General features: G+C 35.8%; 1 protein-coding gene across 1 annotated transcript in view; it reads left to right on the forward strand.

The window, feature by feature from the left end:
* Positions 1-18,725, forward strand: part of MEIKIN (meiotic kinetochore factor) — a 106,416-nt gene that overhangs the window by 14,237 nt on the left and 73,454 nt on the right. Inside the window, exons 6-7 of the mRNA XM_078066344.1 lie at positions 4,407-4,526; positions 12,716-12,755. Coding sequence (XP_077922470.1) covers positions 4,407-4,526; positions 12,716-12,755 — 160 coding nt within the window. The remainder of the gene's footprint in view (positions 1-4,406; positions 4,527-12,715; positions 12,756-18,725) is intronic.

Consider the following 18,725-nt stretch of genomic DNA (forward strand, 5'->3'; position numbering starts at 1 on the left):
TTTTTAATAAGATTTTATTTATTTGAGAGAGGGAAACAGTGAGAAATAGAACACAAGCAGTGGGGAGACAGAGAAGCAGGCTCCCCGCTGAGCAGGGAGCCCAATGAGGGCTTGACCGCAGACCCTGGGATCATGACATGAGCCGAAGGCAGATGCTTAACTGACTGAGCCATCCAGGTGCCCCAGAAACAAACTCTTAACTGTAGAGAACAAACTGATGGTTACCAGAGGGCACATGGGTGTGGAATGGGTGAAATAGGTGATGGGGATTAAGGAGTGCATGTGTCCTGATGAACACCATGTAATTAAAATAAAAGCTTGGAGAAAAAATAAATGAAGAGATAAGGGGTTTCTTGTATAAAAGGTGAAGGAGTTACCACTAGCCCCACCTTACAAAAAAATGGTAAAGGGAGTTCTTCAAGTTGAAACAAAGGACTAAAACAGCAACACAAAAGCATATAAAAGCATAAAACTTGCCAATAAGTTTATATACAAGTACAAAATACTTAATACTGTAACTAGTGGTATTAAAATCACTTAATTCTAGTATAAAAGTTAAAAGACTAAAGTATTAACTATAATAAAAATGTTAATGGATACACAATATAAAAAGATGTAAATTATAACATCAATAACAAAGTGTGTATGAAGGAAGAAATAAAAATACAGTTTTTTGGGAGGTCCGGGTGGCTCAGTTGGTTAAAGTGTTGGCCTTCGTCTCAGGTCATGATTCCAGGGTCCTGGGATCAAGACCCGTGTCAGGCTCTGTGCTCAGCAGGGAGCCTGCTTCTCCTCCCTCTGCCGCTCCCCCTTCTTGTGCTCTCTCACTTTCTCTCTCTCTCAAATACATAAATAAAATCTTTAAAAAAATAAAAAAATAGTTTTTGTATATGATTGAAGTTGCTAGAAACTTAAAATTGTTAAAACTATATTTTATATAAGCACCATGGTAACCACATAGAAAATACCTATAGAAGATACTCAAAAGATTGGAGCACCTGGGTGGCACAGTTGGTTAAGCATCTGACTCTCGGTTTCAGCTTAGGTCACGATCTCTAGGTCCTGAGATCGAGCCCCACATTGGGCTCTGCACTGAGCATGGAGTCTGTTTTCTCTGCCCCTCCTCCCTGTACGCATGCTCTCTCTCTCTCTCTAAAATAAATAAATAAATCTTTTTTAAAAAGGTACACAAAAGAAAAATAGAAAGGAATAAAAGCATATCAGTATGAAAAAAATCAATGAAACGAAGATGGCAAGAGAGGAAAAGGGGGCAAAGGAACTCAAAGAAAATAATTAACAAAATAATAATAGTCTTTCCCTATCAGTAATTACTTTAAATGTAAATGGTTTAAATTCCCCAACCAAAAGACAAAGAGTGGCTGAATGGATTAAACTATACTACACTGTTTACAAAAGACTCTTTTTACATTTCAGGACACACATAGTCTAAAAGTGGAGCAATGGGAAAAGATATTCTGTGCAAATGGTAACCAAAAGAGAGCAGGAGTGGCTCTACTTATATCAGCTAAAACAGACTTTAAGTCAAAAACTATCACAAGAGACAAAGACATAATGATGAAAGGGTCAATTAATCTGGAACATATAATGATAAATAGGCACTCAGCATCATAATCAATACTGATAGACCTAAAGGGAGAAATAGGCATCCATATGGTAATGGAGATTTCATTACTCCCACTTTCAATAACGAATAGAACATCTACACAGAAAATCAACACTTTTTGATTTCAAAATATATTGCAAAACTACAGCAGTTGTAACAATATGGTACTGGCATAAAGGTAGACATATAGATGAATAGAATGGAAAGCCCAGAAATGAATCCATGCTTATACAGTCACTTGATTTTAGATGAAGAGTGGCAAGAATAAACAATAGGGAAAGAATAGTCTCTTCAATAAATTATGCTGGAAAAACTGGACTTCCACATATGAAGGGATGAAATCAGGCCATTACTTTACATAATATAGAAAAACCAACCCAAAATGCACTAAAGACTTAAACATAAGACCAGAAACTATTAAACTCCTGGAAGAAAACATAGGGGGAAATCTTGATGATATTGGTCTTGACAATAATTTCTTAGGTGTGACACCAAAAGCACAGTCAACAAAAGCTAAAATAGTCGAGTGGGATTCCATAAAACTAAGAAGCTGCACAGCAAAAGAAACAACAGAACAAAAAGGCAACCTTCAAAAAGGAAGAAATGTTTGCAAATCACATATCTGATAAGAGATTGATATCTAAAATCTGTAAGAAACTCCTGCAACTCGGTAGGACCAAAACAACAAATAACCCAATTACCTAATGGGCGAAGGACTTGAATAGACATTTCCCCAAAGGAGACATACAATGGCCAACAGGGGATGCCTGGGTCGCTCATTTGGTTAAGTGTCTGCCTTTGGCTCAGCTCATGATCCCAGGGTCCTGGAATCAAGTCCTGCATCGTGCTCCTTGCTCAGTGGGGAGCCTGCTTCTCCCTCTGCCTCCCCCGGCTTGTGCTCTCCCTCCCTCTCTCTGACAAATAAATAAATAAAATCTTAAAAGAAAAAGACTAAAAACAAACAAATGACCAACAGGTATATGAAAAGATGCTCAACATCACAATTTTCAGGGTATGCAAATTAAAACCACAATGAGATCTTACCTTATACCTGTTAGGATGATAATGATAATGATTAATAATAATAATAGTAGTAATAGTAGTAAAGCAAGTGTTGATAAGAATGTGGAGAAATTGGAACCCTTGTGTGATGTTGGGATTGTAAATGGTGTAGCTGCTATGAGAAACAATGCGGAGGTTCCTCAAAAAATTAAAAATAGAACTACCATATGATCCACCAACCCAAAGTGTATTTATCCAAAGTGTATACGTATGATGGAATAGTATTCAGCCTTAATAAAGGGAAATCTTGCCATATGCAGGAAGATGGACAAATTTGGAGAATGTGAGGCTAAGTGAAATAAGCCAGTCACAAAAAGATAAATACTGTACCATTCCACTTGGATGAGATATCTAATATAGTCGAATTCATAGTAGAGAGTAGAATGTTGGTTGCCAGGGCCTAGGATGAGATAGATATGGCAAGTTGCTATTCAACAGGTATTAGGTGTCAGTTTTGAAAGATGAACAGGTTCTAGAGATCTCCTATACAACACTGTGCTATATAGTTAACAATACTCTATTGTAAACTTAAAAATTTGAGAGGGTGGATTCATGTTGAATGTTCCTACTACAATAAAATTTTAAAAAGTAAGAAAAGGAACCATGCAGAAATAGAAACACAAGGATTAAAAAATGTTGAAAAAATAGTCTTATTGACATAAAATATATAGTGTCCATTAAATAAAAATAGGGTACTATAAAAAACAATATTCTGATAAATGCAATAGCAGTGAAAAACTTGGTAGAAGGATTAGAAGTTAGGGTTGAGGAGAAAAGAGTCAGGAGGAAAACAAAAAAAAGGTTGCAATTTAGAGGAAAAAAAATCAGAGGAAGAGTATATGAAATCCAATATCAAATAAAAGGAGTTTCAGACAAAGATAATGGAAGAAACAGAGGTAAGAAAATTATCAATGTTATAATTCAAGAGCATTTCCTAGAGCTAAAGAATATGATGTCTGTGTTAAAGGGGCCATAGTGTGCCTAGCACAATAGATGAAAAACACCCAGATAGAGCATTATGCAACTTTAGAACACTAGAGAATGAAATAAAAGGAATGGATTTATAAAATTTGATAGAGTTTGCGATTAAATAGATGAAAAATACAGAGAAAATTAAAACAGAAAAGACTTACTGACTTCAGGTAGGAGAAGTGGTTGTCAAAGTATACCACAAGAGTAAATAGCATTTTTATAGCAATTGATTATCATAATGTCTACATTGGATATTGATCTAACTACATATGCTAATATAATGATATCAGGACAATGGGAATTGTGGGAAAGGTGGGGACAGGGATGTAAGAGAGAATAACCTCATTCTTCCATAGTGGGAAGTCAATGGAAAGCTTAAAACTGACATCAAGTGATGAGAGTATGTTATTTAGTGATATGATATTTAATGGGACCTAGGTATAATTTATACATAAAATATTAAGAGGAACCTCCTGGGTATGCTGTCTGTTCCTTAACTCAATAATCTTTATGGGGCAAAAATCTATGAAAGAAAGTAGGTTAGAGCACTGAAATAGGCCAAAAATTATTTATTATCCTGATACCATCAAGGCTTGTCTTTTTTTATCTGTCTTACTCAAAATCTTTAATTACCACAGCTTGGTATGGGGACCTAAGCTGGTATGGGGACCTAAATTGGGGCTGGGGGAGGTAACCTACTACTTATGTGCTGTTCAAAGTTATGTGCCATTTCTTCCTGCTGTTTTAGATTGGGAATATCCCAAGTTGGAAGAACACATGCGATGCAAAAATTCAACTCTTCTGGATACCAGTAAAGCAGTATCAATAGAGAAGGTACCACAGTTTTCAAACCTCTCTGCAATTTTAGGTGAGTTTTCACATTCTTTTTTCTCATGTCACAGGGGAAACCCCTCATCTATGTTGGAAAACAAAGTAATTTTTTTAACGATTTATAAGCTAAATCCATCAATTAGGATTACCTTTGGCTACAAATAATATCTGACTAGTAGTAGCTTAAGCACGTATGGGTCTACTTTTTTATAACTTTTATTTTGAACTAATTTTAGACTTGCATAAAAGATGCAAAAATAATACAGAGAATTCCTATATATCTCTCACCCAGCTTTCCCTAATGCTGTCTTATATAACATTAGTACAATGATCAGAATCAGAAAATTAACAATAACATAAAACTACTAATGAAACTACAGACTTTATTCACATTTCACCAGTTTTTCCACCAGTCTCTTTTCTTGTGTTTCAGGATCCAACATTGCATCTGATTGTTATTTCTCCTTTAATCTACTATAGTCTATAACAGTTTCTCAGTCTTTCTTTCTTTGTCTTTCATAGTCTTGATACTTTTGAAGATTACTGATCAGTTGTTTTATAGAACGTCCCTCAATTTGAATTTGTCTAATGTTTTCTCATGATTGGAATGAATTTATTCAATTTTTTTAAGAATGCTGCAGAAATGATGTTACACCCTTTTTAGTATGTTGTATGAAGTTCTTGATGTCAGTATATCTTATTACTGGTGATATTAAACTTTGTCATTTGATTAACGTAGTGTCTGTGGTTTTCTGCATGGTTAAGTTATTAGTTTCCCTTTGTGTTACTAAATATATAGAAAAGATAGTTTGAGACCCTGTAAATCCTGTTTCTCCTCAAACTTTCATTCACTGATATTGGTAGTCATCAGAGGAATTTGACTGTGACATTTATTACTCTGGTGTTCGTCTAATGGTGATTTTCTATTTCACACTTTGCTGCTACATTTACTAATTGGAATTCTACTGTAAAAGAACTATCTCTTTTCTGCCACTTATTTATTCAGTTGTTCATATCAGTACAAAGCCATGAATATTTATATTATGTGTTAAGCAAGTCTTAGTAAATTTAAGAAGGTTGAAATCATACCATGCATCTTTCCTGCCCACAACAGTATAAAACTAGAAATGAGTCACAAGAAAAAAACTGGAAAAAAACCCAAAAACACGTGGAGACTAAACAGTATAATACAAAACAACCAATGGGTCAACAAAAAAATCAAAGGGGAAATAAAAAATTACATGGAGACACAAGAAAATGAAAACATAATGGTCTCAAACGTTTAAAACAAGCAGTTCTAAGAGTGAAATATATAGTGATAGAGACCTCAAGAAACCTCAGGAAACAAGAAAAAGCTCAAATAATTATCTAACCTTAAACCTAAAATAACTAGAAAAAGAACAAACAAAGCCCAAGGTGAGTAGAAAGAAGGAAAAAATAAAGTTCAGAGCAGAAATAAATGTTATAGAGACTAAAACAAAAACAAAAAACAATAGAACAGATCAATGAAAGCAGGAGCTGGTTCTTTGAAGAGAAACAAAATTGATATGCCCTTAGCCAGATTCATCAAGAAAAAAAGAGAAATTACCCAAATAAATATAACCAGAAATGAAAGAGAAGTAATAACTGACTTCAGAAATATAAAAGATTATAAGAGAATAATATGAAAAATTATGCCAAAAAATTGGACATCCTAGAAGAAATGGGTGAATTACTAGAAACATACAATCTTCCAAACTGAATCAGGAAGAAATAGAAAATCTTAACAGACCAATTACTGTAACAAATTGAATCAGTACTTAAAAAGCTACCAAAAAATGAAAGTCTAGGACCAGATGATTCACAGGTGACTTCTACCTAGCATTTAAAAAAGAGTTAATACTTATTCTTCCCAAACTCTTCCAAAAAATAGGAGAGGAAGAAAACCTTCCAAATTCATTCCACAAGGCCAATATTACCATGATACCAAACTAGACAAATACGCACACACACAAAGGAAGGGAAGGAGGAAGGAAGGAAGGAAGGAAGGAAGGAAGGAAGGAAGGAAAAGAATGAAAGAAAGAAAAAAGGAAGGAAGGAAGGAAGAAAGAAAAGAAAAAGAAAGACAGAAAAAAGGAAGGAAGGAAGAAAAAGAAAGAAAGAAAGAAAGAGAAAAGAAGGAAGGAAAAGGAAAGGAAGGAAGGAAAAGGAAAGGAAGGAAGGAAAGAAGGAAAAGAAAGAAAGGAAGGAAAGAAGGAAGAAAAGGAAGGAAGGAAGGAAGAAGAAAAAGAAAGAAAGAAAGAGAAAGAAAAAGAAAGAAGAGGAAGGAAAGAAAGGGAAGGAAGGAAGGAAAGAAGAAAAAGATAAAGAAAGAAAGAAAAAGAAAGAAAGAAGAAAGAAAGAAAAGTTAGTTACAGGTCAAAATCCTGGATGAACATAGTTGCAAAAATCCTCAGTAAAATACTAGCAAACCGCATTCAACAATACATTAAAAGGATCATTCACTGCTACCAAGTGGGATTTATTCTAGGGATGCAAGGATGGTTCAATATTTGCAAATCAATCAATATGATACACCACATCAACAAAATGAAGAATAAAAATCATATGATTATCTCAGCACATGCAGAAAAAACATTTAACAAAATTTAACATCCATTCATGTTAAACTTCCCACAAAGTGGATTTAAAGGGAACACACTTCAACATAATAAAGGCCATCTATGAAAAAAACCCACAGTTGATAGCACACCCAATGGTGAAAAACTGAGAGCTTTTCCTAGATCAGGAACAAGATAAGGATCCTAGCCACAGCAATTGAACAAGAAAAAGAAATAAGAGGCATCCATATCAGTAAGCAAGAAATTAAACTGTCATTTGCAGATGACATGATACTGTACATAGAAGACCCCAAAGACCTTACCAAAAACTATTAGAAGTAATAAATAAGCTCAATAAAGTTTAAGGATACAAAATTAATACCCAGAAATCGGTAACATTTCTATGCACTGATAATAAAGTAGCTGAAAGAGAAATTAAGAAAACAACTCCATTTATAATCGCACAAAAAAGAATAAAATACCTAGGAATAAACTTAACCAAGGAGGTCAAAGACATGTAGTCTGAAGATTATGAAACACTGGTGAAAGAAATTGAAGAGGACACAAATAGGAAGATATTCCATGCTCATGGATTAGAAGAATTAATATTTTTTAAATGTCCATACTTCCAAAAACAATCCAAAGATTCAATGCAATCCCTATCAAAATACCAATAGCATTTTTCACAGAACTAGAACAAATAATTCTAAAATTTGTGTGGAACCACAAAACACCCCAAATAGCCAAAACAATATTGAGAAAGAACAAAGCTGGAGGTGTTGTACTTCCAGATTTCAAGATATGCTACAGAACTGTAATCAAAACAGTATGGTTCTGGCACAAAAATAGACACATAGATCAATGGAACAGAATAGAGAAAATTAAACAATATGGACAATTAATCTGTGACAGAGGAGGCAAGAATATACAATGGGGAAAAAACTGCCTCTTCAATAAATGATGCTGGAAAAACTGGACAGCTATGTGCAAGAGAATGAAACTGGGCAACTTTCTTACATCATATACAAAATAAACTCAAAATGGATTAAAGACCTAAATATAAGACCTGAAACCATAAAAATCCTAGGAGAGAATACAGGCAGTACTTTCTTTTGTATCAGCCATAGCAACATTTTTCTAGATATATCTCCTGAGGCATAGGAAACAAAAGCAAAAATAAACTATTGGGACTACATTAAAAAGCTTTTGTACAGTGAAAGGAACCATCAATAAAACAAAAAGGCTACCTAATGAATGGGAGAAGCTATTTGCAAATGATATATCCAATAAGGGGTTAATATCCAAAATACATAAAGAACTTCTACAACTCAACACCAAAAATCCAAACAATCCAATTTTAAAAATGGGCGGAGTACCTGAATAGACATGTTTCCAAAGAAGACCTACAGATGGCCAACAGGCAAATGAAAAGATACTCCACATCACTGATCATCAGAGAAATGCAAATCAAAACCACATACCTATCAGAATGGCTAAAATGAAAAGACAAGAAAACATGATTGTTGGTGAGGATGTGGAGAAAAAGGAACGCTCGTAAATATGAATCAAAACCACAATGAGATACCACCTCATACCAGTCAGAATGGCTAAAATTAGTAACTCAGGGAATAAGAGATGTTGGTGAGGATTCGGAGAAAGGGGAACCCTCTTACACTGTTGGTGGGAATACAAACTGGTGTAGCCATCTGGAAAACAGTATGGAAGTTCCTCAAAAAGTTAAAAATAGAGCTGCCTTACCACCCAGCAATTGTACTACTAGGTATTTATCCAAAGGATACAGACAGTGATTCAAAGGGGCACATACATCCCATGTTTATAGCAGCAATGTCCACAAAGCCAAACTAAGGAAAGAGCCCAGATGTCCATTGACAGATGAATGGATAAGGAAATGTGGTATATAAATACAATGGAATATTACTCAGCCATCAAAAATAATGAAATCTTGGGGCACTTGGGTGGCTCAGTTGTTAAGCATCTGCCTTCAGCTCAGGTCATGATCCCAGGGCCCTGGGATTGAGAACCTCATTGGGCTCCCTGCTCAGCGGGAAGCCTGCTTCTCCCACTCCCACTCTTCCTGCTTGTGTTCCCGCTCTCCCTGTCTCTCTCTCTGTCAAATAAATAAATAAAATCTTAAAAAAAAAAAAAAAGAATGAAATCTTGCTATTTACAATGACATGGGTGAAACTAGAGGGTATTATGCTAAGCAAAATAAGTCAGAGAAAGATAAATACCACATGATTTCACCCATATGTGGAATTTAAGAAAGAAAACCAAAGAACATAGGGGAAGGGAAGGAAAAAGAAAGTAAGAGGAAAACAGAGGGGGAGGCAAATCATAAGAGAATTTTAACTATAGGAAACAAACTGAGGGTTGCTGGAGGGTAGGCAGGTGAGAAGATAGGGTAATTGGGTGATGGGACATTAAGGAGGGCACTTGAAGTAATGAGCACTAGGTGTTGTATGCAAATGATGAATCACTAAATTCTACCTCTGAAACTAAGAATATAGTATATATTAATTAAATTGAATTTAAATGCAAATTTTTTAAAAAGATTTTATTTGAGAGAGAACACACAAGCACAAGCACAGGGGAGGGGCAGAGGGAGAAGCAGGCTCACCACTGAGCAGGGAGCCCAACGAGGGACTCATTCCCAGGACCCCGGGATCATGACTGAAGCCGAAGTCAGATGCTTCACCAACTAAGCCACCCAGGTGCCCCTTAAATACAAAATTTTTGAAAAAAAGGAACTCTTATCCACTTTTGGTGGGAATGTGAATTGGTACAGCCACTGTGGAAAACAGTGTGGATGTTCCTCAAAAAATTAAAAATAGAAATACCATATGATCCAATAATTCCATTAGTGGGTATTTACCCAAAGAAAACAGAAACACTAATTTGAAAAGATACATGCTCCCCTATGTATTGCAGCATTAGTTGCAATAGCCAAGATATGGAAGTAATCTAAGTGTACATCGATGGACAAACGAATAAGGAAGATATGGTGTACACACACACACGCACACACACAGAGAGAGGAATATTATGCAGCCATAAAAAAGGTTGAGGTCTTGCCTTTTGCAACAACATGAATGGACCTAGCAGGTATTATGTTAAGCGAAATAAGTGAGACTGAGAAAGACAAATTCCATATGATTTCAGGTGTGTGAAATCATAAAAAACAAAGCAGATTAAAAAACAAAAAACAGGGGCACGTGGCTGGCTCAGTTGGAAGAGCAGGTGAGTTGTGATCTCAGAGTTGATCTCAGAGTTGTGAGTTCAAGTACCACGTTGGGTGTAGAGATTACTTAAATAAATAAAACTTAAAAGAATTTAAAAAACAAACAAAAAAACAGAATCAGATCTGTAAATACAGAGAACAAACTAATGGTTCCCAGAGGGAAGGGAATGGGGTGTAGGCAAGTGAAGAAGAGTAGGAAACACAGCCTTTCAGTTATGGAATAAATAAGTTAAGGGAATAAAAGTCACAGCATAGGGAATATAGTCAGTGGTATTGTAATAGCTTCCTGTGGTGACAAACGGTAGCTGCACTTGTGGTGAGCATAATATAATGTATAGAGAAGTTAAATCACCATGTTGTACACATAAAACTAATGTAATATGTGTTACCTATACTCAAAAAATTTTTTAAAGAATATTAGCCTTTTGTCTGTGGTATATATTATGAATATTTCTCCCAGTTTTCCAGTTGTCTTTTTGTGTATGTTATTTTTTGTCATGCAAAAAATGTTTATTTATATTGGATTTACTTCTCTTCCCAGGCCACAGCTGAAGTAGCAGCTCACTGATATCATTAAGATCTTATAGTCATTGTATCTTTCTACCACCAAGTCTGTTGGATTGTTTCCGCATAGTTGTAGAATGGTTGCTAAACCTCTAGGTATCACAGGAGTTCCAGGGAAAAAGAATGAGAAAAGGCCATATTAGCCGTATACATCTTTTTTTTATCAGAAGAGCAAAAGCTTTCCAAGAAATTCCCCAGAAAACTTCTATTTAGATCTATTGGCCAGGACTGAGTCATATACCTATTGACTACTTTGGGAGGCTTCTTTGATAAAGTTTATATATAAAAAAACCCCAAAAAACAAGTATTTCACCCTCCTAGTCTCTATATTGGTATAAAGCAAGGGAAAATGGAAAAAAAAAATGGAGAGGGGGAATGGGAATGGATGTTGTCAGCTCACCTATCAGAGCCTGCCAAAAAGCAGGGATAAATAATATCAGTCAAAGAATTAAGCATTGATTATGGGGTCCCTTAAGGGAGACTTGATAGCTGTCTGGTTGGCAGTATTTCTAACAGTTCAAAAACCTTATCTTCTGTGTTATGTTTAGTTTGGCAACTCCTTTGCTGATATAAAGTGCCCAAAGAAGCAGCCTATCTCTTTAGCGAGTGTTTCAGTTAGGCTCTTTGTCCACTGCACGTGACAAAAAAAAGAAAAAAGAAAAAGAAAAAAAATCCTACCTCAAACTTTATTAGGTTAAAAAAGGAAGTTATTACCACATGTACCTGAAAAACCCAGCAGTAATGATATGCAAATGCAACTTGATCCAGGATTTCAAATGACATCAATAGGAACCAATTCCTTTCCATCTCTCAGCTCATAGTCCCTCTGTGCCAGTTAAACTCTCAGCTAAGCTCCCTTCATATAGGAACTCTTTTTAGGTCCAGGCTTATATACTCACAACCTCTAATCCAGTGAACAAAGTGCTTCTCTTTCCCAATGATTTGAATAAAAGTCCTGGTGTTACACATTGGCTTAAATTATTTCATATGCCTATCCCTGAATAGTCACTTTGGGCAGGGAGATGCAGGGCTCCTGTTATATTGAGTCATAGGCCATGTCTAGATCATCAGAAGGAAAAGCAAGAGACTACTATCAGCAAAAGCAGAGAGTAGTTCACTGTAGTCTTTTGTATTTTAGGAAACTCCATTTCAGGGAAATGCTTCTCAGTGATTACTAGGCACCATTCACTTCACTTTTACTTAACTGTAAAATTCTAGTTAAATGTAAGCAGAGTTATGCAGCTGATTAGGGTCATAAGTTCTTCAGAAGACTACTCTCATGGTTCTTTATGTTCCTAAGTAATATCATAGTGGATCTGGACAGCAAAATGTTAACTGGTAGGCATTTTCTTGGCTAATCAATCTACTAATATGCATATCTATATGTTTGGTACTAGATTAAGAACCATGAGATCTGAGTTTAAGTTCCAGGTATGCAGCTGTTAGTTTTATAACTTGACCATTTTTTTCATATATGTAACATGGGAATAGTAAATTGTTAATATTTGCCTCACAGGACTGTTGTAAGAATCAAGAAAGATAAAAGATTGGAAAGGACTTCAAAAATTATAAGTATCCAAATATAGGCTGATAGATTCCTGCATCTCATAAAATTTCCCAACAATTTTGTTTATTTTGGTATTTTGAAAATACTTCTACCCAATTTAAGTGGCAGACATAAAAACAATATATAAAAATAAAATTATAAAAATAAACTGTACTATTACCATATATTTTAGAGAGACTATTTCTTTTTACCTAATTTTGGCCTCTGCTCTCTGTTTGAATTATATTTCTAATAGATTGGTTTTTTTCTTTTCCTAGGTATGCCTTCAGAAGACTATCAGAAATGCCATAGAGAAATGTAAGAACTAACATTTTAAAGTTGTGCTTTTGAAAACCCTATGTTCTAGTAGTTATATAGCTGGAATGATTATTAGCCCACAAATTCAGGTGTTCATTTATTCATGGTTGGTTGAGGAATCATTATATGCCAAAAGTATGCTAGTTGCTAGAGATATATTGTAATGAATGAAATCGATTAAAAACAAAATCTTTGCCTTCATCAAGTCCACATTCTAGTTGGAAGAGGTGGACAATAAATCAGTGAGTAAATTTATACTATTCTATGTGGTAATGAAAGCTATAGAGAAAAAGTAAGATGGGGGTGAGAGAGTATTGGAATGGAGGCTCACTATTTTAACTAGTGTCGTCAGAGAAGTTGTAACTGAAATTTGAGCAGAGACCTAAAGAAGGAGACAGAGCAAGATGTGTCACTCACAGGAGAGAAGAGTATTCCAGGTAGAGGGAATAGCTGGAGCAAGGCCTGAGGCAAGAAGGCCTGGGTTCCAGGAGTGGAGTGTGGGAGGAGGAGAAAGGAGAGGAAGTGAAAGAAGAAGCAGAGGCCATATCACATAAGACACTGTAGGTGACTATGAGTGGATTGGAAAGCCTTTGAAAGGTTTAAAGGGTAACATGATAAAACTTAAGTTTTAAAAGAATCACCCTGGCTACTGTGTTGAGAATAGATTATGAAGAGACAAGGAATCTAGGGAGATTATATTTAGGAGACTGTTGTTGTAATCTAAGCAAGAGATATTGGACCAGAGTGGTAAGAGTAAAGGTAGAGAGGTCAGATTTTGCATATATTTTGAAAGCAGAACTAACAGGAGGGACTGTTATTCGTTGATGGATTGAATGGTAGAGTATGAAATTGTCAAGACTGACTCCATGGTTTTGGCATGAGCAACTAGAAGGATGGTTTTGCCATTTATTAAAATGGGAGACACTGAGGAAAAACATTGCGGGCAAAGATCAAGAATTTGGTTTGGGGCATGTAGACTGAGGGGTAAGGCATATGTGAGAGAGACAGTATCTAAATTGAAGGAGGTGGTCATAGTCTGGATCATGAATGGCCTTAAGGGCTGGGATTTTTATTTTCTCTTGAATGTGTTGGGAGCCTCTGAAAGATTTTCAGTAAGACGGTAAAATATAACAAAACTTTTAAACATTTTAATTTTCAAAGTTTGAAGGAACTTGCAAAAAATTCATACAAGTTTAAAAACAAAGTCAGGAGACACCATAAAGAAAATGAAAAGACAATCCATAGAATGGGATAAAATATTTGCAGATTATATATCTGACAAGGGACTTGTATCCAGAATATATGAAGAATTCTTGGGGCACCTGGGTGGCTCAGCTGGTTAAGCATCTGCCTTCGGCTCGGGTCATGATCTCAGGGTCCTGGGACTGAGCCCCACGTTGGGCTCCCTGATCATCGGGGAGCCTGCTTCTCCCTCTCCTCCCCACTCGTGCTCTCTCTCTCGCTATCTCTCTCTCTCTCTCAAATGAATAAATAAAATCTTTAAAAAAAAAAAGAATTCTTACAACTCACAATAAAAGGAAAAAATAACCCAATTTAAAAATGAACAAAGGATCCAAACAGGCATTTCTCCATAGAAGATATATAAATGGCCAATAAGCACATGAAAAGATGCTCAGTATCATTATCCATTAAGGAAATGCGAGTCAACTTGAATGAGAATCACTTCATACCCACTAGGATGGCTATAATTAAAAATACTGATAATAACTTTTGTGTTGGATATGGAAAAATTGGGACTCTCATACATTGCTGGTGGGAATTTAAATGGTGAAGGTGCTTTGGAAAATAGTTTGGCAGTACCTCAAAACGTTACATTTGATCCAGCAATCCTCTCCTAGGTATGCATACCTGAGAAAAATGGAAACACATGTCCACACAAGAACTTGTGCATGAATATTCACAGAAACTTTATTCATAATAGCCAAAAAAGTAGAAACAGTCCAAATGTCTATCTGCTAATGAATGGACAAATAAAATATGGTATAGCCATATGGAATATTATTCAGTAATAAAAAATGAAATTCTGATATATACTACAACATGGATGAACCCTGGACATATTCTAAGTGAAAGAAGCCAGTCATATAAAACCACATATTTTATGGTTGCATTTGTATGAGGTATCCAGAATAGACAAATCTGTATATACAGAAAGCAGATTAGTGATGACTTAAGTCTAGGGGGTTTGGGAAGAAATAGGGACTGCTTCATGGGTACAGGGTTTCTTTTTGAGGTGATGAAATGTTCTAAAATTAATTGTGATGACAGTTGCACAACACTCTGAATATATTAAAAGCCATTGAATATACACTTTAAATGGGTAAATTGTGTGATATGTGAATTACATCAATAAAACTGTAAAAATAAAGTTAAGACTAAGGAAACCAAGGAAATATAATTTTTAATAGAAAATACAGGTAAGAAATATAATAGACCAAAAATAAATAAGCCATAAGAGTTAAGAATCAGATGATATAATTGAACCACATTTTGGCCCTCAGCTTTTTGAGATACAAGGAAAAGGTCTATAGCTATTTGATAGATTTTGTGTCTGTCAAATAATCATGTACAACTCTTACTGTCTTATAAGTTGATTTTTTTATCAGAATTAAATAGTAGATGGTACAGTGTTATTTTCCTTGGTGGGGATTTATGGTTTAGCTATTCTGTGCTGATGAGCTTGTGGGGGTGAGGATTGTTACACTTTTGAGTGTAGATCTCTGTAGAACTTTTACATTACCCCACCAAAATTCTTGCCTGTTATCCCACCTCTTCACAGACATATGCATGATAATATTTCTGTCTTAAAATAATCACTTTTGCAACAAAGAAAAAGATGGATTAGAAAGAGTGATTAGATTGAAGGAATGTCTTTTGTAGCATTTCAAGTGAGGCATAATAGGACCTGAACTTTATCAGCCAGGACAGCAAAAAGGGAAAACTTCAGAACAATTCAGAAGGGGTAATCAATAATTTTTTTAAAATTTTATTTTATTTTATTATATTATGTTAGTCACCATACAGCACATCATTAGTTTTTGATGTAGTGATCCACGATTCATTGTTTTCATGTAACACCCGGTGCTCCATGCAGTACGTGCCCTCCTTAATACCCATCACCAGGCTAACCCATCCCCTCACCCCCCTCCCCTCTAAAACCCTGTTTGTTTCTCAGAGTCCATAGTCTCTCATGGTTCGTCTCGCCCTCTGATTTCCCACCCTTCATTTTTCCCTTCCTTCTGCTAATGTCCTCCATGCTATTCCTTATGTTCCACAAATAGTGAAACCATATGATAATTGACTTTCTCTCCTTGCCTTATTTCACTTAGCATAATCTCCTCTGGACCCATCCATGTTGATGTAAAAGTTGGGTATTCATCCTTTCTGATGGATGAGTAATATTCCATTGTATATATGGACCATATCTTCTTTATGCATTCATCTGTTGAAGGTCATCTCGACTCTTTCCACAGTTTGGCTATTGCGGACATTGCTGCTATGAACATTGGGGTGCATATGGCCCTTCTTTTCACTACATCTTGTCTCTGGGGTAAATACCCAGCAGTGCAATTGCCAGGTCATAGGGTAGCTCTATTAATTTTTTGAGGAACCTCCACACTGTTTCCAAAGTGGCTGTACCAACTTGCATTCCCACCAACAGTGTAAGAGGGTTCCCCTTTCTCCACAACCTCTCCAACATTTGTTGTTTCTTGCCTTGTCAATTTTTGCCATTCTAACTGGTGTAAGATGGTATCTCACTGTGGTTTTGATTTGAATTTCCCTGATGGCTAATGATGATGAACATTTTTTCATGTGTCTGTTAGCCATTTGTATGTCTTCTTCAGAGAAGTGTCTGTTCATCTCTTCTGCCCATTCTTTGACTTGATTATTTATTTTTTGGGTGTTGAGTTTGAGAGGTTCTTTATAGATCTTGGAAATCAGCGCTTTGTCTGTAGTGTCATTTGCAAATATCTTCTCTCATTCTGTGGGTTGCCTCTTTGTTTTGTTGACTGTTTCCTTTGCTGTGCAGAAGATTTTTATCTTGATGAAGTACCAGAAGTTCATTTTTGCTTTTGTTTCACTAGCCTTTTAAGATGTATCTTGAAAGAAGTTGCGGTGGCCGATGTCAGAGAGGTTTGTTTGCCTATGTTCTCCTCTAGGATTTTGATGGATTCCTGTCTCACATTGAGATCTTTCATCCATTTTGAGTTTATCTTTGTGTATGGTGTTAGAGAATGGTCGAGTTTCATTCTTCTGTATATAGCTGTCCAATTTTCCCAGCACCATTTATTGAAGAGACTGTCCTTTTTCCATCGCATATTTGTTCCTGCTTTGTCGAAGATTATTTGACCATAGAGTTGAGGATCCATATCTGGGCTCTCTCTTCTGTTCCATTGGTCTATATGTCTGTTTTTGTGCCAGTACCATGCTGTCTTGGTGATCACTGCTTTGTAATATAGCTTGAAATCAGGCAACGTGATGCCCCCAGCTTTGTTTTTCTTTTTCAACATTTCCTTGGCGCTTCGGGGTCTTTTCTGATTCCATACAAATTTTAGGATTGTTTGTTCCAGCACTTTGAAAAATGTCATTGGAATTTTTTGATCAGGATGGCGTGGAAGGTATAGATTGCTCTGGGTAGCATAGACATTTTAACAATGTTTATTCTTCCGATCCATGAGCATGGAATGTTTTTCCATCTTTTTGTGTCTTCTTCAATTTCTTTCATGAGTGTTCCATAGTTCCTAGAGTCTAGATCCTTTACCTCTTTGGTTAGGTTTATTCCAAGTTATCTTATGGTTTTTGGTGCTATTATAAATGGAATCGTTTCTCTAATTTCTCTTTCCACAGTTGCATTGTTAGTGTATAAGAAAGCAACTGATTTCTGTGCATTGATTTTGTGTCCTGCCACATTACTGAATTGCTGTATGAGTTCTAGTAATTTGGGGGTGGAGTCTTTTGGGTTTTCCACATAAAATATCATGTCATCTGCAAAGAGAGAGAGTTTGACTTCTTCTTTGCCAATTTGAATACCTTTTATTTCTTTTTGTTGTCTGATTGCTGTTGCTAGGACTTCTAGTACTATGTTGAACAATAGTGGTGAGAGTGGGCATCCTTGTTATGTTCCTGATCTTAAGGGAAAGGCTCTCAGCTTTTCCCCATTGATGATGATATTTGCTGTGGGTTTTTCATAGATGGATTTTATGAACTTGAGGAATGTTCCCTCTATCCCTATAGTCTGAAGAGTTTTAATCAGGAAAGGGTGCTGTATTTTGTCAGATGCTTTTTCTGCATCAATTGAGAGGACCATATGGTTCTTCTCTCTCCTCTTATTAATGTGTTCTATCACACTGATTGATTTGTGAATGTTGAACCACCCTTGCATCCCAGGGATAAATCTCACTTGGTCGTGGTGGATGATCCTTTTAATGTATTGTTGGATCTTATTTAGCTAAGATTTTGTTGAGGATTTGGGAATCCATATTCATCAGGGATATTGGTGTGAAGTTCTCGTTTTTAATGGAGTCTTTGCCTGGTTTGGAGATTAAGGTAATGCTGGCCTCATAGAATGAGTCTGGAAGCTTTCCTTCTGTTTCTATTTTTTGAAACAGCTTCAGTAGAATAGGTATTATTTCTTCTTTGAATGTTTGGTAGAATTCCCCAGGGAATCCAACAGGCCCTGGACTCTTGTTTTTTTGGGAGGTTTTTGATCACTGCTTCAATCTCTTTACTGGTTATCGGCCTATTCAGGTTGTCAATATCTTCCTGTTTCAGTCTTGGGAGTTTATAGGTTTCCAGGAAGGCATCTATTTCTTCCAGGTTGCTCAATTTATTGGCATATAGTTGTTGATAATAATTTCTAATAATTGTTTCTATTTCCTTGGTGTTAGTCATGATCGCTTCCCTTTCATTCATAATTTTATAAATTTGGGTCCTTTCTCTTTTCTTTTG

This window comes from Halichoerus grypus, chromosome 2 (assembly GCF_964656455.1).
Source record: "Halichoerus grypus chromosome 2, mHalGry1.hap1.1, whole genome shotgun sequence".
In the NCBI taxonomy this organism is placed as follows: Eukaryota; Metazoa; Chordata; class Mammalia; order Carnivora; family Phocidae; genus Halichoerus; species Halichoerus grypus.